Source organism: Rousettus aegyptiacus, unplaced genomic scaffold (genome assembly GCF_014176215.1).
Source record: "Rousettus aegyptiacus isolate mRouAeg1 unplaced genomic scaffold, mRouAeg1.p scaffold_m13_p_14, whole genome shotgun sequence".
NCBI lineage: Eukaryota > Metazoa > Chordata > Mammalia > Chiroptera > Pteropodidae > Rousettus > Rousettus aegyptiacus.
Genome location: NW_023416289.1, coordinates 45931436 through 45956194, shown reverse-complemented (window position 1 = coordinate 45956194; position 24759 = coordinate 45931436). Strand labels below are relative to the sequence as shown.

At 57.3% G+C, this 24759-nt stretch overlaps 1 protein-coding gene across 2 annotated transcripts; it reads right to left on the bottom strand.

The window, feature by feature from the left end:
• Positions 1-463: 463 nt before the first annotated feature.
• Positions 464-24616, bottom strand: PRR12 (proline rich 12). Of its 2 annotated transcripts, XM_036231812.1 has the most exons (15): positions 24084-24616; positions 22343-22455; positions 21197-21358; positions 17803-21113; positions 17527-17589; positions 16640-17306; positions 14543-14967; positions 8782-8898; positions 8504-8637; positions 7786-8255; positions 3886-4011; positions 3702-3799; positions 1883-2029; positions 1675-1770; positions 464-1438 (listed from the first exon to the last, which is right to left on the bottom strand). In XM_036231812.1, exons 1-15 carry the CDS (start codon positions 24167-24169, stop codon positions 1292-1294), a joined length of 6162 nt encoding a protein of 2053 aa, XP_036087705.1. In that variant the 5' UTR covers positions 24170-24616; the 3' UTR covers positions 464-1291. The 2 variants fall into 2 exon arrangements, with proteins under 2 accessions (XP_036087705.1, XP_015977872.2); XM_016122386.2 differs by lacking the exon at positions 17527-17589.
• Between the last annotated feature and the right edge of the window lie 143 nt (positions 24617-24759).

The window sequence follows — 24759 nt, the reverse complement described above, 5'->3', positions numbered from 1 at the left end:
CCTCCTGGCTCTCTCCCTTACATCACGCACTCTGGGGAAACCCATCTGCCTCACTCAGTGAGGTCCACGTGTCAAGGAAATGAGGCCTCCCACCAACAGCCACTCCAAGTAAGCCACCTTTAAAGCAGATCCTGCATTTCCAGCTAAACCCTTGATGACTGCCACCCTGGCTGACGACCTGCCTACACCCTCATGACAGACGCTAGGCCAGGATCACCCAGCTAACCCGATCCTGAATTCCTCATCTTCAGAAACCGTACAATGATCAATTTTTCTTGTTTTAAGTCACTAAATATTGGGGTGGGCTATTTGTTACACAGCGAGACATTATGAATACAACAACCCCAGCCCAACTACCTCCCAGGGGCGCTCCAGAAAAGCCACCTTCCATTTCCGGACCCTCTGCCTGTGCCTCCCCAGGGCCACCCAGACGGCGCAGGACAGAGCCACTCCAGCCGGCCGATAAAGTGTTTGCCGTTGGGTTTTCGTTTGGCTGGTTGTGTGTACACAGTGTGTACAAGTTGAGTTGTACAGAAGCCCAAGAAAGAGCAAGAGACAACGGTGGGGGGGCGGTGGGAGCAGAGGGGTGAGAGAGAGGAGGGGAGACCAATAAAAAATAGAACCACATCCAGACGACGACAGGATGGGGATGGTGTGTGCGCTGAGGGCAGACACGGACAAACCGCAGTAGAAAAGGAGTGGGAGAGGCAAAGGGAGGGGACCGGGACCCTTCTCCCCTCTCCACCGCCCCAGCCTCCCGCCCCAGGTATGTACAATAAATAAGATTAAAAATAATTAACAAGATGCGTTTTCCCCCTCCCGCCGACGCCAAATGCCTTGGGGAGGGAATGGCCTTTAGCAAAGATCTTGGCCTGTAAGGGGGGGCTCAGGGGGAGGGGGTCCCCCAGCTCTCTGGAGCCGCCCCACCCCCCTCAACCATACATAGACTTTTCCTATACATTATGTACAAGGTGGAGGGGCAGGGCTATGGCCATGGAGGGAGGAGGGGGGCAAAAGGGGAGGGAAACTGGTACTAAATAGACATTTATACATATATATAAATAATTTCTCTGTACACCGGACAGTGGGAGGATGGGGAGGGAGTGGAGAGGGCTTGGGGGCGGGGGAGTCGAACTCGAACCCTGCCCAGTGGGGGCAGCATGGACACACCCTGACCAGCGACTCCCCGCCTTCCCTGGCAATGGGGCCTGGGGGCTGGTGCCTGAGGACACAGTTCCGTCCCAATCCTCCACTCATGGAGGAGGTGGCCCCCCTAGGCCGGGGGAGGGGGTCACCCACAGCGGCTGTGGGCCTGTGCTTGGGCCAGCAGGTCGCTGAAGGAGTCGAAGAGCTGTTCCAGCCACGGCTGGTTCCGCATGCACTGCTGGACCACCTCCTCCTGGCCCAGGTCCTCGGCGCCGCCCTCGATGGCCAGGGTCTGCGGGGGTTAAACACAAAGCTGGGGCAGGTGGCCTCTGGGGCCTGGGGCAGGAGAGGGCAGGGGGCTCAGGGAACAGAGTCACAGGGAGTGAGAGGCTGGGAGCACAACTCCTGGGTCTCAGGGAGCAGGGGCTGGGGGCCTGGACTCCCTGGGGGCAGGGGCCGAAGTCTGGCCTCCTGGGTCCAGGAAAGAGGGTGAGAACTCCAGGACGAGGCACGCTGCGGTGGACTCACCTGGTCCCGGCAGCGCAGGAAGGTGTGGTACTTATAGTGGTGGAGTGAGTGGTAGAGCGTGTAGTATCCCGACTTGTCCAGCTCAACCTTGAACTCCTGGGCAGAAGGGGTGGAAAAGCCTCAGGCCCACGCCCAGCAATGGGTAGCTCCTCTCCCACCCCACAGGCCCCGCCTCTCCCCAGCCGCCTCGCCTCTCCCCGGCCCGCACCTGGGCTCGGACCACGCTCCTCTTGAGCTTGCTGAGTGTCTTGCGGTTGTAGGGCTCCCCAGCCGGCCGCAGCCGCACGGCCCCGTCCTCGGGGGAGCCCTCCCCGCTCTGCTCCACCTGCAGCTGGGGGAACGTGTGCAGGGCGTCCTGCAGGGGCGGGGGTGCGAGGAACGACGGGTCAGCGGACAGCTTCCTGGACCCACACACCCCAAACCCGCCACCCAGTTCTCTGGCTCCCCGCGTCCTCAAATGCCTCAGTTTCCTCCAGCTGCAGATAAAGAGACACTCAGAAGGAAGTCCTCTTCTCCTCAAAGGACACAGAAGCCTAGGGTCGTCTGATGACCCTTGTCGTGGGCTCTGGGGCCCCGCCCAAGATGCTCAGAGACACCTAACATTGCACTCAAAATTCTAAGAGCCAGCCTCCCATCCAGGACCCTTGGTGGCAGGCAGGCTAACATCTGATCTCAGAATTCTAAAAGCAGACTAACGTTCCATCCCATAACCTCCAGACTGACCCACCCTGATGCAGGCAGACCTCAGAGGTGTCCCGGGTTTGGTTCCAGACCTCCACAATAAAGTGAATGTCACTATACACTGAGTCACACTAATCTGTGGTTTCCCAGGGCATATAAAAAGTTACATTTACACTATGTTGTAGCCTGTTACGTGTACAGTTACATTCTGTCTAAAATGAGGGACACATCTTTGTTAAAAAATACTTTATTGCTAAAAATGCTAGCTGTCATCTGGGCCTTCAGTACTTGTGATAGTTTTTTGTAAAAAAAAAGAAAATGAAAATGCCATATCTGCGAAGCAAGGTGTGTCTGTGTTCTATAACAAAATTCTCAACCCTGGCATGACACCTCAGACCTCTCAGAGCCGGACTGTTAGTTCCAGAATTCTCAGTCATCCTTTCCTCCCTCCCCGCAACCAGGGTTCCAGACCAGATTAACATCGTATTCTCTATTTTCTGGGTCTGGCTCACAGCCCACCAAGGATTTTCAGAGCCGGCAGGAAGTCCATCCTGGACTTCTCAGAACTAGTCTCACAGCCTGCAGACTTTTCCGAGTAGATGAACATTCCGTCCCAGGATTCAGAGTCACCCTAACATCCTACCCCAAAATTCTCAGCACCTAACATCTAACACTAACATCCCCACTCGGATCCTAGGGCCTGATTTACTTTCTACCCCAGAATTCCCCTGGTGCCATTTGGTTCGTCCACCCCGGAGCCCTGGGCTGTCTTGGAGGGAGAGTACTGGACCACTTGGTACTGAAGCCTGACTTCTGAGAGCCCGCACTACGCCAGCGCAGAAGCCACGAGAATCTGAGTGGGCCCTGGGCGCAGGCCCGGCTACCTTGTCCCCAAACGTGCACTCCCTAACCACACTGCACTGGGCCTTCACGATGGCCCCTCCACTCCACCCCAGCTGATTCTGCACCCCTGGACCTTGGGGCTACCGGAAACACTTCACGACCAGAAATGCTCCCGGACCTGCAGGGGTACTGGAAACACCCCCGGACCTACAGGGGTACCAGAACCCCCCCTCCCGAACCTGCAAGGCTACCGGAAACTCCCACTCCCCCACCCCCGGTCCTGCAGAACTACCGGAAACCTACAGGACATGTGGGGTTACTGGAAACCCCCCTGAATCTACGGGGGTTCTGGAAACCCCTGACAGCCCCACCCCTGACCCGCCTCCCGGCCACAGCAGACCCTTCCAATGACTGCCCCTCTGGGTGCTCTGGGGATCGCTGCAGTGGCTGACAGGTATGTGTGTCCCCCATGCCAGCCTCGGAGATCTAGGCCCACTGCACACCTGCAGGGCTGGGCTCAGTGACAGCCTTTTCAGGACTTTCTTCTTGTGCTCATTCAGGAGGCCGTCGATCTTCCGCATGGGCGGGAGGTACAACTCATCTGGAAGATGAGGGGGGAGCGTCAGTAGAGCCACAGCCCCACGATGCACCAGCCCCTTGCTCGTTCCTCCCCAGGCCTCAGCTCACCGTGCGTGTCCTCCAGGGCCTGGATCATGTCCGGGTCGAGGGCCGTGCTGACCAGCATCTCCACATAGCTCCGGTACATCTCCCGCATTGCCCGTGTCTTCAGCAGACGCCCAGGGACTGCCCGCTCTGGGGGAAGAAAATGGGACATGAGCCCATTGTTCCGACTTCTTCTGAGGCCACCTGTGTGGCAGATGGTGTTCCCAGCGCCAGGGCCCAGGAGAGAAATCCCTGCTCTCCCGGAGGCCCAAGTCGACTGGAAGACTGACAAGCAACGCGCTCCGATGGCAGAATCACAGGCACTATGAGGAGCTGTAGGGGCAAGTCGGGGGAAGTTTCTTCAAGGTCACCCAAGAGCTGAGTCTTGAGTGACAGGAAAGAGCATTCCAGGCTGGTGAACTTCATGTCTGACTAGTTCAGTGCGGCTGCAATAAAGGCTAAAGCAGCAGCACAGTTGGTTTCCAAACCGGTGAATCAAGTCAGAGAGATCAGATCACAAAGGACGAGATTGAGGGAGATAGGGCCAGAGAACGCAGGTATCAGTGCCGGCAAGATCATGCAGGGCCTCCAGCAAGAGATGGAAAGGGCAAGCAAGCGCTTTTCCTGCTGGGTACGAGGGAGCCATGAAGGGCTGTAAACAGGGAAGGGTGAGGATAAGTGTAGAAAGGACCCTCTGAGGCCATGTGGGGGATGGATTACATGGGTGAGTCCAGAGGTCAGCGTCATGGATCAGGGTAAGAAAGAATAAGGCTGGAGCAGGGCGGTAGGGGCAAGATACAGAGATGGAGGGGGCGGAGGGCCAGGGCTGTGGGTAAGAGGAGAGGGGATGGGGCAGTCAGGGAATGAGGGTTAGGGCGAAGAGTGGTACCCAGAGAGTCTGGCCTGGTGACTGGGTAGCCGGTTGGGCTGTCCCTGAGCTAGGGACCCTAGGACAAGGAGCTCAGTGGGAGCTGAAGGGAAGGGGGTTGGAGGAAGCCTGGAGGGTGACCGGGCGGAAGAGACGGGCCTGAGGCCTTCTGGAAAGGTAGGGAAGCCTGCCAGGTGACAGGTAAAGAATGAGAAGCATCCAAGCCAAAGACAGGACTTGGGGGACACCCATGAGAAACCCGAGGAGTGTCGGGGAGAAAAGAGAAGCTGGAGAGCCATGAGGAGGCCCCAGAATATCCCTTAGGAAGAAGCATGAGAAATGTCCACGTGATTTATCCACACGGAGGGTCCTCGGAGACAGCTGTTTTAAGGGGCTCGAGAGTGCCCACTTGGCAGTGGAAGTCAGTCTCTGTTAGACTTGAGCCCAAACCCGCCTATGGCTCCCATCTCGCTCGGGGCAAAATCCTGCCAGTGAGGTCACAAAGCCCCAGGCCCCTCGTCCCTCCAAGACCTGGTCCTGTTCCTTCTCTGTCCTCACTTCTCACCCTCTCCTCTTACTCACTATAGCCTCTGGCCTCCTTCCTGATCCTGACATGCCTAGCCTGGAATGTTCTCTCCCCAAAGTCACATGGCCAAGCTACGTTCAGATCACTGCTCCAATGTCATTTCCAGAAGCCTTCCCCAAATCCCTAAACATCACCCAGTATGCCGCCTGGATCTTCTTCACCGGATTTATTTTTTTAACTGCCTTTAATCCTCCCCAGCCGTACTTACACTGATGGTTTTTCGTATTGTTTTGTATTCTATTACATAACATATTTATCTGATTGATTCCCCTGGCTAAACCGTGCACTCCTGTGAGGACACATATTTTTGTGTATTCTATTTATTACTGGCACCCCAGTTGTGGCGCACATAACATACTCAATAAACACCTTCAGCAAGAGGATGAGGAAGCTGGATGGGCTCAGACTGAAGAAAGAGGGAGAAAGAACATCACTGCAGCCTCTTTCTAAACTCTCATTGTGAATACAAGAAAGGGGAGCATTAACTTCGAGCACGTGGAGGGTGGCTGGTCTTGGACAAGCAAGAGGGGTGGTTCTGAGGCTTCCTGGGCTGGGCAAAGGCTTCAAGGGTATCCCCCTGCCCTGGACGGGCTCCTGGGCTCAGGGAGACAGATCCAGACCCAGAGGGAAATACTGACCCTTAGCAGAGAAACTGTTCCCCTAAGAGTTTAGAGTGTAGTTTCCCCATTGCCTAGGCTCAGAAAACGCAGGGGTGTCATGCATGTTCACAGCAGCATTATTCACGATAGCCAGACAGCGAAAAACCCAAAGGGCCAGCGATTGGTGCATGGATAAATAAAATGCAGTAGATCCACACAATGGAATAATATTCAGCCATGAAAGGGAATGAAGCACCGACAACATGTTACAACAACATGAATGAACCTCAAAAACATTATTTTAGGCAAAACTATAGAGATAGTACATTACTGGTTGCTTAGGGCTAGGGGAAGGGCAGAAAGGGGAGTAATGGCTAAAGGGTGCAGGGTTTCTTTTTGGGGAAATGACAACGTTCTGAAATTGATTGCCCAGACAAACGTGCAGCTCTGTCTATGCTAAAAGCCAGTGAATTATTTTAAATAGGTGAACTATGTGGTATGTGAATTAGTTGTATAAACCCGTTTAAGAAAAAAAGAGAAGCAAATTGAGGGCCAGAGAAGGAAAGACCTCCAAATCTAGACCTCTGGTAAACCTCCCCTCTTGCCAGTACTTTCCCGCCCCAGCTTCAACGGCTTCCACCTGGCCACTTAAAAAACTACATCTCCCAGGCTCCTTTGCAGCTGTGTATGGGCACATGATAGTTCTGTCGAGTGGGATATGAGAAGATAGGAGGTGGGCCACTCCCACTCAGATCTGGTACTTAGAAGGTGGGGTCATTTCCCAGCCCTCGTGTCCCTTCCTACTGGCAGGACTGGAGTTATGGGGTTGCTGAGCTGCCTCTGACCATGTGGGGGACAGCAGAGCAACAGAAGAGGAAGAAAGCGGGACCCCAGACAACCTTGAGAAGAGCCTCTTATTCTTCAGGAAGCTCCACGTACTTGAGGGTGTTGATGGATAGATGGTTCCATCTCTGACTTAACTAGTCATATGTTCAGTCTCTGTTAAAATGGCTACTCTTGCACTATACCTGAGTCCTTGAGCAAGTCAGGTCACCTCCTAATGCCTGTTCGCTCATCTTTAAAATTGAGGATAATTTTACAACACCTACCCAAAGGTTTACGTAAAGATAAAATGAGCCATGTGGAAAATGCTTAAAATAATGCCTGACACCTGGTAAGCATGCAGGAAAAACTGGCTGTTATTTTTATTTTACATACGTGTACTTAAATATTTTGTTGTTATTGTCATTATAGAGCAAATATCATTCTAAGCAATGGATCTCACGCCTGGTGCCTAGTATTCTATGTGCTTTATCTATTGCTAACCCATTTTACAGGTGAGGTCACTAAGGCACAGCGAGGTGACATCCCCTTTCTGGAGCCACCCGCCGAGTCATGGGGAATGCCACTATCCCTGGGCTTCCAGGACAGCTGTTGGGCCCCCATCTTCCTCAGCCCGCAGAACCTGCCTATTCTGAGACAAAATGCTGCAGCGTTGAAGCACGGAATCTGAGGCTCTGCTGGCTACAATCCAACTTGGGGGGGATGCCACCTCCCAACCATGCTGCACTGTTTTGGTGCCTCAGTTTCCTCATCTGTATATGAAGATAATAGTAATATCTACTTCCCGGGACTGCTATGAAAATTACACAAGTTAACATGTATCAAGAACTCAGAACTGACAACCTGGCGTCTAGTTAGATGCCACAACATTACCAGCTATTACTAGTATTTTTCATTTACTTATTGTTACTGTCTCGCTGACACTGCCTGGAGCCCTCCGGACTGCCCTCACCCAAGGCTTCTTCTGAAGGCCCTGGAGTCACTGCCCCAAGCCGCCCCACCAGATCCGTGCCTGCCAAGGGCCTCACCGTCCTCGCTGGGCGCTCCAGGGGATGACTCTGAGTCCGAGGAGCTGCCGGGCGGGGCCCCGCCCGCCGAGGCATTACCTGCTGCCTCCTTCAGCCACTTCTTCCTCTTCTTGGGGGGTGGCTCAGCCTTCACCTTGGCGGGCCGAGCCTTGGGCAGTCGGGAGGTGGCGGGCTGTCCCGTGGTCAGGCTCCGCTCCGGCCGCGTCTGCCGCCCGCCTGTGCCCCGATCACTCCGCAGTGGCCGCTCCCCACGTGTCACTCGCTCCTTCTCCTTTTCCTTCTCAACAGGCCGTGGTGGGGATGGCTTCTCAAGGACAGGGGCCTCGGCCATGACCATCTCGGTGGTCTGCTCGGGGGGCTTCTCAGGTGTCTTGTCAGGGGTCTCAGGCTTGGGAGGTGGTGCTGGAGTCTTGGGGGGAGGTGCCGAGCTGCCCCCAGCCGACGCGGGGCCCTTGGCCTGTCCGGAGCGTCTGGAAATGAACATAGAAGGGATAGTAGTCAGCGACTCCCAAGAAACCCAAATTGTCCTCCTTGGGACCCCTCTGCCTAGCTCATAACTCTAAGCATAGAAGCAGCTTCCCCCTCACCGAGGTGCTGTCTCCATCTCTCTCCGGGTCTCTGTCCCCCGTCTCCTGTCCCTTTGCCCAACTCTATTTCCTGTCTGGTACGTTCCACCCCCCTTGCCCGTTGGCCCGGGCCGCCCCCAGCCCCACAGTACCTGACGGGCACTGGAGGCCTGTGCCAGGGTTTCCGAGCACAGACCCGCACGTAATCCTTCTTGTTAACGTTCTCCAGGAACTTTACGTAAAGGCGCTGGTACCGATTCTTTGCGTCCCCAAAATACCCCAAATACTGTGGAGGGAAAGAGGCACATGAGCAATTCCTTCACCCGCCCGGGCCACGCAGCCTGACACTCAAGACTCCCAGACTGCCTTGGACACCCCCCCCCCGACCCCAAGTCCTCGCCACCCCCTCTCCCACCGCCAAAAAGCTTACGTTACTGGTGGCACAAAACTGCCGCTGTCCGTCCTTGATCTCCGGAGTGAACTTCTGCAGCAGCGCCTTCTGGACTCGCCAGATGGGTGGCGGCTCACGCCCCGTCTGCAGCGCCAACTGAAGGCACAGCAAGGTTGATAGGGTCAGCCCCTGTTCCTGGCCCCCTGACCTCCCCACATGCCCCCTTAGAGAATAAGTATCAGCATCAACAAGCATCAACGAACACGGAGCCAACAGACATTTTTCAGCCTCCCGATGTTCTCAGCCCCAGGGACATAGTTGGAGTCTGGCCCTGTCCTCCCACGGCTCATCCAGGGATCTCTGGACGTTCATTTTCGGGCTATGAGGTCTTGGTCACCATACAGCTTTACGGTGTGATGGTACAAGCCCCCCACATGACTCCAAGTAATGACAAAACCTGAGCACCTGTCCACCAGGAGTATAGTAATGAACAAGAGCGATAAAGCTTTTTATAAGGAGGTCTCTGTTACAGAGGTAACAAAACAAGCAAATAAATAAAGCTTGTGCCAAAAACAAGACAGCTGACAAGTTACCCAAGAGCATTTATTTCACCCGCCTATTCACAGCGGTGCAGAATGTGGTGACAGAAAGCCTCCCCCGTTTCCACCGCCTCCAACAGGCTCAGACCCTCATCCCCATGCCGAAGTCTGTGTGCCCAGGGCTGGGCACTGGGAACCAACGGACACTGAGCCAGGCCCAGTCACAAAAAAAATAACAGCGCAAGTAATAAATGTACTAAAGGTGGATGCCCCAGAAACCTAGAAGGACCTTGAACTCCATCTGAACCCAAGAATGCTTCCTGGAAGGAGTGACACCTAAATGAATCCTGGAAGGATCATGTCCCCTTCCATGAGGTGACTGGGTGATGAGCAGTGACTGCCAGAGAAAGTGTGTGACAGCTATGGCTCTAGCAGAGAGCCACTGACAGGCACAGATGAGGAAAGAATAAGGACATAGCGGGGAATGTGCATTGGGCACCGTGATAACCCTGAGATGAACGAGGGCAGTCCCTGCCTTCAAAGAATCCACAGTCAAGTGATCAAACAGGATTCAGATGACAGCTCCGATTGATTGATCACAGCTGCCCCGAGCACCAGGCTCAGCAGGTGGATGGTGGGATCAATTAGTGATGTCTGCCCCTGGCGACAAGTGCAGTACTGAAACCTGTGTGCCAGGGATAAGGTTTAGGCCAACTGCTTTCACGTGATTTTTCATGTCTCTCGGATCAGCCAGGGGAATGCAAATAAGGGGTTACCGTAACCTGATGAAAATGAAGTCCAAAGAGGCTCTTGCCCGAAGCCTCGTACGAGAGCGAGAGGCAAGATGAGACAAGGATGGAGGTGTCACAACCTCCAGGATACCATGGTTCTTGGTCCTCCCTCTCGGCTCTTCAGGGGCAAGGTCAAGGCCCAAGGACTGAAAAGCCTACTCCAAATCCTTTTCAAGGACATAGAAGTCCACTCCAAAAGCTCCCAGGGCCCCATTGCAGACCCCACAGTATGACACAGAGAGACTTTGCCTCGGGCTCTTTCCTTTCTCTGGGCCCTGCCCAGCAGGCCATGCAGACCCCTCAAACTGCAGCCGACAAGCCCCAGACTTTGACCTCCAGGCCTCTGCACATGTAGGGTCCACCTTGAGTGCCTCCTCCCTCTCGATGTGAATGATACACCCTGTCATAGTTCTCTGAACCCTTTGAGGAATCCACCAGAGCAACCTCCCCAAGCCCGGGGAGACGAGCCCTCCTATCTCCTCCCGCTGCCTACCTGCCTCCTCTGAGGAGTGGGCTGATTACAGCTGGACTCAGGCCGCTGGGCTCATTGCATCCAGACTGGGCTTGATGTCTTCTTCCCAGAAGGCCCCCCGCCCATCCCGCCCTGGTCATTGGAACCAACCTCCTGGCGATCACACTTGCCACCTCCTCCACCAGGGCCAAAGCCCCACATCCTTCCTGCCTCTCATGTCGATCATGTCATCCACCAAGCCCACTTCCACTTACTTGTGAAGCTGTCCCACCCACAGCCCAGGCTCCATGGAAGCCGCAGCTGATTGGAAGAGAGCCAAGAGGGGCAGCCAATGAACAGGCAAATCACAATCCTCATATTGAACCCCAAATGCTGAGCTGGACCAATCAGATTCCCTCCTGGAATTTGACCGGTGACAAGCTGAGACCAGGGCAGTGAGCAGCAGGATGTGAGTAAGCCAGAAGTACTAAGCCTGGGGTTAGGAAAAGCTGCTGGGTCCACTCACAGGGAAGTCACTGTCACAGAACTGAGGCAGGGGACAGACAGTAAATCAGGACTGACACCTCCCCCATGCACCGCCCTGCTGGCCAGGGCCCCTAGCGGTGGCTGGACAGCCCAGAGCAGATTCAAGTATGTTCCCAATGATCTCGCCCCACAGCGATCTGGTCCCTGCCCACGTCTGCAGCCTGGGTGCTCACTGTCCAGCCACTCTGCCTCCTGCATCCCGGCACTTCTCAAGCCTGTCATGCTTTCCCTGACCACAGGCCCTTCACACAGACGTTTCTCTCCGCCTGGATCACACTCGCCATCCTTCCCTCCATCCAATACACTCTTACATGCTCAGAGTTTACATACTGCTAAATCTTCAACATCCCCAAGAACTAAGAGTTAACATTATCACTCCCATTTCGCAGAGAGGGAGACCAGAGCAGGGGGTCGGGGGATAACTCTGTGCCGTCCAAGTTAGCATCCCCTCCCCACACGCAGGTCTCCAGTTCCTGAAAAGCAGCCGATCTGAATCAATACGTTCTATGAGTATAAAACACACAATGGACTTTGGAGACTTGCTATGCAAAAATGAACATAAAACAGCTCATTAAGCTTTTCTACATTGATGACGTGATGAATTAACATTTTAGATATGCTGGGTTAAAGAAAATACATTCCTGTGGCTAATCTCACCTGCCTTTTAACTTTTTTAAAACGTGGACCCGAGAAAGTTTCGATGATGTATATGGTCCATATTTCTACGAGCTGTCTTTATTGTAAGACAAACTACTATGGCCCATGGCCCACCATAAGAGCTAAGAACAGTTTCTACATTTTTTAAGGATTGTAAAAGCAAACAAAAAACCAAGAATATGTGGCAGAGACCTTAAGTGGTCTGAAAGCCAAGAATATTTATGATCTTGCCCTTTACAGAATAACTGTGCCAAGCTCTGCACTAGGGGTTCGGCCCAGATCACTGAGATGAATAACAGAAGCAAAGCATATGCCTAGCGGGCACCTTCTGCCACCCACAGTCGGAGTGCTGGACAAGCCACACGGCTGCGTCCTCCCATTGCATAAAGGAAGCACTGATACGATTGGACCTATTTTATAGATGAGGAAACTGAGGCTCTGGAAGGTCTGACACCAGTCCCGCTCGCCAGTGGCAGAGATCTGAGCTGGCTGGGTCAAGGCCGAGCTGGGCTCTTCATCACCATGCAGCCAGCCTCCCCCAACTCCAGGCACATGAGGATCCCCAACATCTGCATCGGTGGCTCAGTCCTGGGGCTGTGTGTCCCCATTTTAACACACATGTGTCATATTTTAAGCATCTGAGTCCTTGTCCCCTCCCCTGCCCCGTGCCAGCTGGGAGGTGGCATCAGATGGCCCTGGCTCCAGTCCTGCCTCAGCACCCGGCAGCTAAATAATTCCCTCTCTCTGAACATGAATTTCCTCATCTGTACATTGGCAAAGTCACAGCCCCTTGCCCCACAGCCGTGTTCATTCGGCCCGGTGCTGGGTGCCTAGCAGCACTGGCTGCTGCCATCATTGTCGTTGGGCAGAATAACAAAGTGGCTCCACCTGGTGCTGAGAGCATGGGTCCTGGGGCTGGGGGACAAGCAGAGCTAGGTGTGGGTCCCAGCTGCAAAAGCCTGGGATGGCTATTACCATGCCAAGCCTCAGTTTCCCTTCCTATAAAGTGGGATAGTAATCCCTACAAAGGAAGGTGATTGTAAGATAAAACCTGGGGAAAGATGGTGGTGATGGTCGCACAACGATGTGAATTTACTTAATACCACTGAGCAATACACTTAAAAATGCTTAAAAAGATTAACTTCACGGTATGTATAGATTATCACGATTAAAGAAAAAACAAAAGGACCAAACTAAATTTTTACTGTGACGCGCCCCAAATTCCGTCCCCTGAGGAGTCTGTAGCCATTCCTCTGATTGCTATTTGTTCAATATCTCCCTTGTCTGTCCCAGGCTGATTGGCCAAATTGGCCTCAGAAGTTGAGGAGTTAAGATGAAATAATGTACGCAAAGCACTATGGGAGTGAGCATGACCGTGGGGGACGCATGAAGGCTGGCCAGGGAGTAGACACATGAGACTTGAGGCACTGGGAATGTTCTGGCTGCTGGCTGGGTTGGGGTAGATATGAGTGTTGATTCTGGCATTTTGCTTTACAACTTACACATCTCTTCTGAGTGTTCTTTGGTATGTATCAAATGTCACGCTAAAAGGATGGTAAAGTATGAGGGAGAGAATATGGTGCCTGGGGTGGGTGGGATGGGGGCAGAATGCGCCAGAGTGGAGAGGAAGAGGACCGGCCAGGAGGTGTTGATGGCGGAAGCTAAGCAATGGGTACACCCCAGTCCCTTATCCTACTGGCTCTGCTTTTTCCACAATAAAATAGACTAAAAGTAATATAGGAAAAAAACACATTAAATTCGTCTCACAAAGCAAACGTAATAAAAAGAACAGTGGTTACAATCCTTATAACTAATTAATCCCCTGATTTCTCCGTCTGTACCTTAGAAGAAACACCCAAGATAGAATTAAATGTGGTAACGCATCAAGAGCTGAACACAGTGACAGTGACTACTACAGAGAACGGCTTCGGCCTTCGGTGTCACCATCAGGGTGACAATGGCTTGCTGACCTTAGGAGTACTTGTTCTGCCTCTTGCCCTTTGAGAAGCCCCACACAGGCATGTGATGTCACCCATCCTTGTCAAACACTTATGGTAATTCTCTGATTCCATTCTACCCGTCCAAGGAACCAAACTCAGTGAGGCCAGCAAACTTTTTCTATAACAGGACCACAGGAAATATTTTTTCCTCCGTGGCCAGGTAGGCTCTGCTGAAAATACCCGACTCTGCCACTGTACGGAATAAGCGGCCTGCCGATATGCAAATGAATGGGCAGGGCTCTGTGCCAATAAAACTTTATTTATAAAAACGAGCAGTGAGCCCACTGGGGCCAAGTGTGCCAATCCCTGGTAACTGGAAGTGGTGAATGGGCCGGTCTGCAGAAAATGCTTACGATGTGCCTGGCATACAGCATTGCCAAAGTATTGGCTATTACATTTACAGGTGACAGGTGTGCACTCATAGGCATGTTATGTCCATGACTCAAGTGTTCACCATGAGGCACAAGACACAAAGCTGTATGTTCTCTGGCTTGTGCCATTACATTAGAAGGTCCATGAGACCAGGCTGGCACCTGCTTTGCTCCATCCTATAACCCTAGCACCCAGAGTCTCTGCAACAAATGGTTAACAGTTGTTTTTTATTTAAACGTGGCACACACATAAACAACATCGCAAAGGTGGGCATGCCCTCCGTTCTGCCAGTGGACCATCTCTAGCAGGCCCAGAGGTCTGTAGACTCAGCAAGGCCCTGGCCCAGGGAGCTGTCTTAGCTGTTTCTGCACCTGCACTGGGCCTGTCACAAACGCTCGACCGCCCAAAGCCACCGTGCCCACCCTGGGCCCGCCGGGAGCTCACCTTGAGGGACGGGATGTCTTCTGCGCGGATGACGAACTCGTCGCGCTCACGAAAGATGCCCTCCCCTCCACTCTCGCCCGCCTCCTCGTCCGTCTCCCCGCACACGGCCGCCGTCTCCTGCTTCTTGGCCAAGTGCAGCGGCCGGGCATCTGGCGGCTCAGGGTCATCGGGGGACGGCGCGGCGGGCTCCTCGGGCGGCGCTGTGGCTGGCGGGGGCGGCGGGGCGGGCGGTGAAGGCAGGACTGGCGGTGGTGGTGGCGGTGGCGGTGGTGGCGGCGGCGGCGGCGGCAGCGGCAGGGATGGAGGGCTGGACACCGGGGCCACCAGCGGGGGCGGCGAGGGCAGGGCCGGCGGCGGGGGTGGTAGCTGGGGCGTCGGGGCAGGCGGTGGAGAGGGCGGGGGCTTCTCCTCCAGGAGTGGGGGCTCTGAGGATGAGAGGAGCATCAGGGCTGGACCCCTGTGCACCCCCATTTCCTAGAGTTTCAACCCGCTGCCCCTCGTGGCTGCTGACAATGAATAGTGCTCCCGACACAGCCCTCCTCCTACCCTGCACCCCAACATCCTTCCTGATGGAACAGAGCTCTTCCGCTGCTACCCACCTCTACCCCAAATCCCCCCTTCACCTCTACTCCTTATTCCTCTTCTGCTGCCCTCGCCCCTCCTTCAAAGCCTGTCCAACCCCCCCCACCTGTCACCTCCTCTCCCCCACCTTCAATATCCACAGTCCCTAGATGCCACAGGAAGCTCATGTCCCTTTAACTTCTCTCCAGCGTCCTCGTCGGCCTTCCCACCCAGACTCCAAAGACCCACTCTGTCTTAGAGTAGATCTGTGTCGCAATACCACTGATCAATGTCACTTTGCCCACACCATGGTCAGGAGTGTTCTGTCCCATCAAAACCCTCTCACCCTGGTCACCCTGCCCCTGATCCGCCCCCAGCCGAGCTCCTTGCCAGGACTGCTCTGCCACGCCTCGAGTTCCCAAATGCTGTCCACCACCCCTAACACCTCTTCTCTTGTCCCTGAATCCAAAAAATCCCCTCCTTGCCACCACTCCCCACAGCCCTTCACCATGACGAAGTCCCTCTAAGACCCCTTCCCGCACTGCTCCAAACCCCTGACGCCTGTCCTCGTGCCCGTTTTAATTCAGACGTGTCTCTTCACTGCCTTGATGCCCTTGTCCAGCTCCTCCCGCCTTTGAAACCCTGCCCTCTGCACTCCACCTCGCTTTCCGCTCGGAGGTCTCGTCCACCTTCATGTCTTTCTCCATCTTCGGAATAATGCCCTTTTCCCTTCTGCCAACTCCCCATGGGTTTCTGCAACATCCCCCTTAAGGCCCTGAAATCTTTTCTGATTCCTACAACTGCTTCTCTGTCCCTGCATCTTTAGCTAGGAGCCTTCCAGATTCTTCCAAGGTGCTCTTTCCCACGTTACACAGATCTTAGGACCCTCCAGTGTGCCTCGTCCCTTCCGACGCCTCCCTTCAGCCTCCTGTCCTTCCTCGGCTCCCCGCAAGACCTCCCCATTCCTCAGGACCCCTGAGTCGTCAAGCGCCCTTGTTAACTGCCCCGAAGCCCCACCTCCAAATCCCCTCTTCCGTCTGCCAATAAATACTTCTCTTCCTTCATCAAAACCCCTTAAATTTTGTCCAAAGCCTCTCTTAGAGCAGAAACACACCCAGACTCAATCATACCCACAGCCTTCCCCTCTCATCCCCCACAAGACCTGACTAGTCAGTGTCCCTGCCCCTCTTTAAACTACTCTCCCCAAGTCTCTCTCTGCCCCCCAGAAACCTATCACCAGATCCCACACGTTTTAAAAGCATCTTGAGTCCCCCAACCCCCACCCATCCCCATCACTAATAACCTGCTGTCCCTCAGCATTCTCCAGTGCCCATCTTGGGGTTCCTGCAATCCACTTAGTATCTATGAGCAGGTTAGAAAGACACCCCTCTCTCGCTCATCCTCATCAGGATGTCACCTCCACAAATGGGGTCCCGCAAAGTTATGTCATCAAACGCAAAGTGTCCCTTTGACTGCGTGTAATCTGCTCAACCATACCAGGCGTCCCGCCCCTGGAAGCTTCTTCCCAGAGCTCACCGGGCGTGCCACTGCTGCTGGCACTTGGAAGCCCCGGGAGCGGGGGAGGCCCAGGGACTGCAGCCTCAGCAGCCAAGGGAGGCCCGTCAGGGGTGGCGGTGTCCTTGGGCCCGGTGAGGGGCGGGTCATCCAGGGCAGAGATGGCCGAAGAGATGCTCTCCTGCAGGTCCCGGTTCTTGGCGACGGAGTCTTCTTCATCCGAGGAGAAGGAGGGCAGTGTCTCAAGGTTGCGCTTCAGCTCCTCGTCCAGACGCTTGCAGGGCGAAGGACAACCCAGCCCGAGCCCCTCGCTCTCGGCAGCCTCCAGGGCGCCCCCTAGCCCGAAGGCACCGGCAGGTGGGGGGTGTGGCACACTGGCTGCGGTAGGGGGCTGAGGCTGCAGGCCCCGGGCCGGCACAGAGGGTGGCACGCTCTTGGGGGGGCTGAGCGGGGGCGTCAGGCCGGCCTGGTAGAGTGGTGGGTGGCGTTTGCCTGACTTGAGGAAGTCCAGGAAGGAGGCCATGAAGCCAGACTTCATCTCCGGCTGCTTCTCCTCCACCTCCTTGATCTTGGCCTCGATCTTCTCCCGAGTCAGGCTCGAGTCCAGGCTGTTGTGGTCAGGGCCTGACACAGTGTCGCCTGATGTGGCACCCAGACCCTCGCCCACCTTGGGCACGGACAGCTTGATCTAGATAGGGGGCAGTGGCGAGTCAAGACCTGTGCATGCAGGACCCCTAGTCCCCTCCCTCCCTCAGGCCCAGGAATCAGGGCCCCAGCCCCCACCTCACTTCAGACCCTGAAATTCAAATTCCCAGACTCTGAACCTGTAGCATCCTAGACCCACAGACAAGAGACATTTCAGACCCCATAATGCCGGGACTAGAGTCACCCCCTCGTTACTCACTGACCTCTCCCTGCTCACGGCCCAGGAGTCCGGGGCTCCAGACCTTCCTCCCACAGGACCCGGACACCTAGACCCGATGAGCAGTCCTTAAGGATCTAGAGACAAAAGACCCAAACTCCAACCCTTCCCTCCCTCCCTCAGGACCCAGATTATAAGTCTCATCTCCCCAACGGCATTATCCTGGAATTCCAGCCCTTAGAGTCGTTTCCTCACAGGTTTTAGTATACTGTGTAACCCCCATCACGCCCAGAACCTCCAAGGGGGCCCCAGCTGCCCTCACCTTAAGTGGCTTCAAGGGCTCCAGCCGGGTGCCACCTGCCTCCTCAGCTTTCCGGCCCCGGCCCCGGCCTCGGCCCCGGGGTTTCTTGGCCCCGTCGCTGGGCGCGGAGGCAGAGGCTGGCCCAGTGGTGGCAGAGACCTCCAGCGGGCGGATCCGGGGCCTACCCCGGGGCCGCGGTGGGCCGTCACGCTTGGCCTTGGTAGGCTTGCGGCCCCGGCGCCGGGGGCCATCGGGACCAGGGTTGGGGGGACAGAAGTCAATGTCGCCCAGCGGTGAGAGGGCCGGGCGTGAACGGCAGCTGGACACCAGGTCAGGCAGACGCCGCGGGTTGAGGCGAATATCGGCAGGCACGTCCGCCTTGTCCTCGTCCGCCTCGAACTCGTACTCCTGCGCGTATAGCTTCTTGGGCGTCTGGAAGGGTGGGTCGCGGCGCCGCAGCAGGTGGAAGGACGATGTCTTCAGCAGCTTCTTTGGCTTGGTAGAGCAGAAGATGGGTGAGGTCAGGCCTCCCTTGGGCTCTGAGGCAGGTGGCGGTGGAGGGGGTGGCGGGGGCGGCGGGGCCGCCTGGTGCGGCCCGCTCTGGATCAAGCCCAGCGGCTCGGCATTGACCGTGGAGGGCAGCTCGGGTGGCTTGTTGGGGTCCAGGCCCAGGCCCGGCGTCTCGGGCCCGGCTCCAGACGCCCGACCCGGGCAGTAGGGACCGTAGGGATCATAGGCTGGGGGCCCCGGAGGTGGGCCGGCCCCTGCCTTGGGGTCGCCTTCGTCCTCGGGGGGCCCGGCTTTGCTGTAGTCATCCGCCGCCCCTCCGCCGAACATCTCTTCCATGGTGGGAAAGAAGCTGCGCTCCTCATCTTGGAGCAAGGAATCGGGGAAGCAGATGGAGGTGAGCGGCATGAAGCGTGGAGCCTTACTGCCCTGTGGGCTGGGGCTGCGGTAGGCACCCGAGGGATCCTTGCCTTCCGGGTTTGGCGGCCCCACGCCAGTGTCACCGGGTCCGGGGGGCAGGGGCTCCAACGCCCCAAGCAATTCCTGCATGGCGCCCGGTGGCTCCAGGCTCTCCTCTGGTCGCAGACGGGGGCTGGGGGCTCCCGGCTCCAGCCCGTGGCTGCGGAGGTGGGCCTCGAGCTGGAGAGGCATGGGCGGTGGAGGTGGGGGAGGCGGTGGAGGCGGCTGGGGTGCCCCGTCTCGGGTGGCTGGCTCAAGGAGATGGACGCTGACTTTGGGGGTGCTGGAAGAAGGGCTAGGTGCGTGGCTGAGGACTGAAGGAAGCAGCTGAGGGGGAGGCGGAGGCAGCACCAGTGGGAGGTCAGGACCCCCTGCCTCCAGGAGGAGGCCATGGGGGGTGGGCTGGGCAGGCTGGGCCGTGGGAGGTGGGGGTGGGGGGCTCTTTTGGAGAAAGGCCCCCAGCTCCTTGGCACCTGCACCATAGTGGACAACTGAGGTGGCCAGCCCCTCGGGGGTCTCGCCGCCCCGTTCTGGCCCTTTCTTCTTCTCCTTCAGCCTCCCCAGGCCTAGCTCCAGAGCCGCTGTGGCACCCTCGTCCAGGCTGGCACTGGTACGGATGACACTCTGCAGATGGTACCTCTGTGGGTCTTCCTTAGCCAGCTCATAGGGTGTGCCTGGAGGACCCCCGGCACCACCACTACCCCCAAGTCCCTTGGAGGCATCTGCCGCCCCATCTTCGCCCACCAAGCCGTCCGCCCCTGAGGTCCGCGGGGGGCTGGGTGCCTGGAGGAGGTGCTGGATGAGGAATTCCTCGTCCTCCGTGCGCTCGGCAGGCGGCCCCCCGGGGCCCGCTAGCAGCTCTGAGCCGTCCCCCTTGCCCTTGTAGCCACCTGCTCCGGCTGCATAGCTGCCGGCTCCTGGGGGTGCAAGGAATGGGGCCGAGGCCAGGACAGAGCTTAGGTATTTGCCAGGGGCTCCCGGGGAGCCAACTCCGGGCTGGCGACCGGGGGCAGGTGGCGACTGCAGTGGGCGGATGATGTGAGAAGGGCTGGCCTCTCCACCTCCCCCAAGGGAGCTGGGCCCCCAGCCACCTCCGTGGCCCGAAAGCGCTGGGGAATGGCCAGTACTATAGCTGAGCGAGGGGCTGGCTGTGGGCAGCCCCTGGGAATGGGCAGCTGGCCCTGGGTAGGGCTCACCCTGCACCCCATATAGCTGCCCCTGAAGCTGGTCAGGAGAGTAGCTCTGACATGTGGCAAGGCCTGGAGGCGCGGGGCCGCTGGGAGGCTGTGGGGGCCCCCCAGAGTAGCTAGGGCCTTTGCTCAAGTCCTGTGCTTGTCCGCCTCCAAACCCTTGCCCATAGGCCTGGGGTCCCAGGAGACCCTGGGGCTGACCAGGGGAATAGGCCTGGCCTCCAGCCCCGCCAGCCCCAGATGCCTTCCCAGTGCCATAGGCCGTCGCCGGCCCACCCAGGCTCTGGCATTTGGGTGTGGCGGTCGAACGCGGTGGTGGGGGCCTATTGGCGCCACCCGCAGCTGCTCCATAACCGCCTTTGCCCGCCTTGTAACCAGGTGACTGAATAATGGGGCGGTAACCTCCACCACCACCCCCTGCTCCCCCTCCTCCAGCCGCCTCAGGGCCCGCAGCCCGGCCCGACGCCCCAGCTGTGGCTCCACTGGGCCCAGCTTTGCTAGGCTCACCAGAGCCTGGGGAAGGCTCCCCACCGCCCAGGGGGCTGCAGGCCAGGTTGGCTCGGTGGCCCATGGAGGGATAGCTGCCTCCACAACTCAGGTAGTGCTGCAGGGCATGGGCTGGTGGCGGGGGTGGTGGGGGCTGGGCACTGGCGGGCCGCTGGTAGTGCTTGATGACGGTGTCCTGGCGGGGTAGGGCCCGCTCGGGCGGCGGTGGGCCCGGGGCAGCACCCGAGAAGTTGTAGAGCTGTGGGGAGGACTGCTCGGCAGCAGCGGCAGCAGCAGAAGAGGAAGCCAGTAGGTTGAACTGAGTCGGGAGGTGGCGGGGAGGTGGAGGTGGGTCTGGGGGGCCAGGGCGGTAAGGAGGAGTCTGGGCCGGGCCAAGACCGGCGGGCCCCAGGACACCGCCCCCCGCCAGGCGCTCAAAGCCTAGCGAGGAGGGTACCGTGGGTGCCTGCGAGGGCTTCAGGTGCAGCACGTCATGAGGGGACAGGAGCCCATTAGCTGGGGGACTGAACGGGGGGTCCTGGAGACTGAGGGATGAGGGCACTGGGAAGGGGCGGCTGCCGAAGGAAGCTGGGTGCTGGTAGGCTGACAGGGCAGAGGAGGACGGAAAGGTGCTGGAACCCGGCAGGGCGCCTGAGATGAAGAGCTCCGTGGGGCCTGGCGTATGCATGGCTGGGAACAACGGAGGAGACCGGAAGTCAGGGTACACCACAGCCAGCCCCACCCCAGCCCTCCTGAGCTGGCAATGGACTTACCTGTTTGCCAGGAAGGACTGCGGAACTGAGAGAGGAGAGAGGAAGCAGAGGGGCCAGGCTGGGGGCCCCGGGACTCCAGGGCCGAGATGAGGTTCATGACGGAGGCGTCGGGCCCTGCTGAGCCCGCATGGTGGAGGCCAGTGTCGAAGAGTCCAGAGAGGCCTGGCCAGGAACAGGGGGGTAGAGTCAGCTAGGTATTGGATAGGGAAGGGTCGAAAGGGAAAAGAAAAAGCCAAGGCAAGTTGGATCAGGAAAAGGGGTTGGAGGGAAAGGGACAGATTCAGAGAAGAAAGTGTGCAGAGATAAGCTAGGAAGACTCCAAGCAGGATGCAGAGCAATGCAGTCATAAAGGCAGGGAGCCCAGGAAAAGAAAGGTAGGTAAAGGGGAAAAAGAAAAAAAAAACAAAAAAACATAAGGAAGTGGGACCAAAAGGGCAGAGAATCCTGGGGGAGTGGAGAGACCAAAGGATCTGGGTAATTACAAGAGTAAGGGTTGGAGTGACTAGCGCCACTGGGGAGAACCAGAGGACAAGTCTAAAGGGATTGAGTCAAAGTGAGGGTATCCGGGGGGGGGGGAAAGATGGGAAAGTAAAAAAGGAAAAGAGCCAACCAGGAGGTCAAAAATCGAATTGGAGTATACACAGTATCATTGCTGGTCCGTCTAGGAAGAAGGGAGGCTGGAGCAAAGGAAGGCAACCAATCAGAAGCATCAGAGGCAGGGCCACAAGAGGAGAATAAGGTAGTAGGCAAATCTAAAGGAAGGGGGAGGTCCAAAGAATCAGCCAATCAGGAAGAATGGGAATCAGAAGTAAAGAATTCAGAGAACCAAGGAGCCAGGAGAATGGGCAAACACACAGGGAAGTGATTGGGGTGGGCTGGTGGGGCGGAAAAGCCTGGAAGAGAAGGTGGGATTTGGGCGCTGTGGAGATGGGGCCAATTGGAATGAAAGAGGCGGGGCCAAAGACAGGGGCGACGAATCCGGCATAAAATTAAGCAGCCTTAGACCAACCAATCAAAGGAGGGGTAGCAAGGGGCGGGGCAGGATGCAGAGCAGGGCCAATTAGGAAGGGTGTAACTTTCAGCAGCCAATCGGCTGCTTTGGAGGGCGGGTCAGCTCAGGCGGGGCGGGACACGGGGGGGCCGTACCTGCCGGGTGGTGGTTGGTGGCATAGCTTTGCAGTGGGTGGGGGGCCGCGTAGGCCTGGCGGTGTAAGATGTCCGTCTCGGGGTGCGAGGTCCTGGAGCTGCCATAGACCAAGCTGGGGGGAAGAGGGATATGTTAGAGTATCCTCCGAAGCTGCCCTAGGAGAAGGGAACTCAGCAAATTTCCCGGGGAGTCGAGGGGAATCTTCCAGCTGATTGGGGGTTATCCTAAGGAAACTTGGGTCCTAAAGGAAAGACAAGGAAATCGAGTAGCCTAACTAAAAAGCCATAGAAATCGTACCCACTCGAGCCAAGCAGCAGTAAAGAACCCTGAATTCCGGCAGAGCCTAGATAATCTCACGTTTACAAACATGGACATGCACAAGGATGAGACAAACTGAGAGGTTCTAGAGTTAAAAGTGCCTTGAGTGGAAAATGTGGACCTCCTACCACACAGAGATCCCCCTTCCCGCTGGTGACACAAGGCCCTGGGGCCAACCCCAGAACTGCGCATGGATACCCCCTCTACTGCAGACACGTGGGCACACGTAGGGCCTGAACCTCACGGGGTGCTACACAACCAGCCGGGGGCAGCGGGCAGCAGATTTTTCCCAAAACGACAGGGATGTGGGATGGGCAAGGGAAAGGAAAGTACCAGGTACAAGTGCGAACACGAACACCGTCCATCTCCCGGGGGGGTTGAGGGTCAAATGCATGGGTCCAAGCGAAGCCAAGTATGTGTGCAAAGAGTATCCAACTCATCCGTGGGGAAGGAAAGATATTGAGCGAAGAGTCCCACATGGAAGTAACACACGTGTGGTCATGCGCGGCCATGCTGGGAAACCCAGGTGTGTGAGGAGAGGGAGGTGCAGGGGCAGGTGAAGAGTGAGGGAACTACACAATAAACAGTAGGAAAGGGGCAGATTCGCAGACAAACGGGCTGCCCAGCTACGCACGCACAGGGTCCACGGTCTCGGTCTCGGTCTCGGTCTCTGTCTCTCTCTCTCTCTCTCTGTCTCTCTCTCTCTCTCTCACACACACACACACACACACACACACACACACACGAATCTTCCCATGCAACGGCCCCAATCCATGGCCCAGACTCAAAGAGGTCAAATACTCCATTCCCAGCCATCAACTAGGATTCTCTGCCTTTGGGGGTGGGGAGTTAAAGGGGGCGTGTCTCAGATGCCAGGACCCCCCCTTACACACACACAACACCAGTTTAGAAAGGGGGCGGGGCCCCGTGCCCACTCTGCGCGCGGAATTTCGGGGGGGGGCCCCAGTGGCGCGGCCTCACGCAGTCCCGGAACAATGGAACCTGGGGGGGCGCCCCCCAGGCCTGCGTTCTAATTCTCCTTTCCTTCCCACCTTTGAAAGGGCAGAGCCTGGGGAGCGGAGGGGAGGGGTCAGCAAGCCGAGAATCCAAGGATGCGGGGAAATCCAGGCCTTGCTTCGCCAGTCCCTCCCACCTTCCCAAGGCCTTTCCGTCCTAAATTGTTTTTGCACCCCCATTTTCCCGCTGCATCTTTCCCTTTGCAAGCCGGAGCTGGCTTTGGCGGAGTTTGCAATTTGCAAACTGGGGCGGCGGCGTTGTTGCAAAGCGAGGAAGGCCGCTCCCTTGCAAGCCGGAGGGGAGTTTGCGATGCACGCGTCGCCGGGCGGGCCCGGCCCGCCCGGCCCGGCCTGGCTTGGCCCCCACCCCTTGGCCCCTTCCTCCAGGCCACCCTCGGTTCCTTACCTAGCTTTCGCTGACCTCTCGTAACTCCATCCCGCCCCGGCGCCGAGCGGGTCCCCGAAGCCGGCGCTGGGGTAGTTCCTGTCCATGAATTGGCCGCGGTGGAAATTGGGGGGAGGGGGAGGGAGGGAGGGAGGGAGGGGGCGCGCGCGCGCTCTCCTCCGCCGCCGCTCCCTCCGCTGCTGCTTTTTTTCCCCTTCTCTCTCTCTCTCTCTCTCTCTTTTTCTTTGCTGCCGCCGATGGCCCGGGAAGGCCCCGGGCGGGGGAGGGAGGGGACAGGGGCGGAGGGGCGGGCAAGGGAGGGGGTGCAGCCGCCGAGCCAAGGAGGGGGGAAGGGGGGTTCCCTCTTGAGGGAAAAGGGGGGGAGGAGGGACCCCGCTGTCTCCGCCTTTGCCCCGGCGCTTGCAAGAGAGAAGGGGGGAGCGCGCGCTCAGGAGGGGGCGTCCCGGGCGGCCCGGGGTGGGTGCGGGCGCTGGGTGCTCGCTCTCTCGCCGCCGCCGCCGCCGCCTCCTCCTCCTCTGCGCTCACGGTGCAGCCATCTTTGCACAAGGCGGCTGGGGGAGGGGGGAGGGGAAGGGGGGGCGGGCGGCGGGGTGTCTGGCTGCGCTTCGCTTCCTCCCACAATCCCGTGCAAATGCGAAAAAAAAAAAAGAACGAGAGAGACAGACAGCGCAAGCAG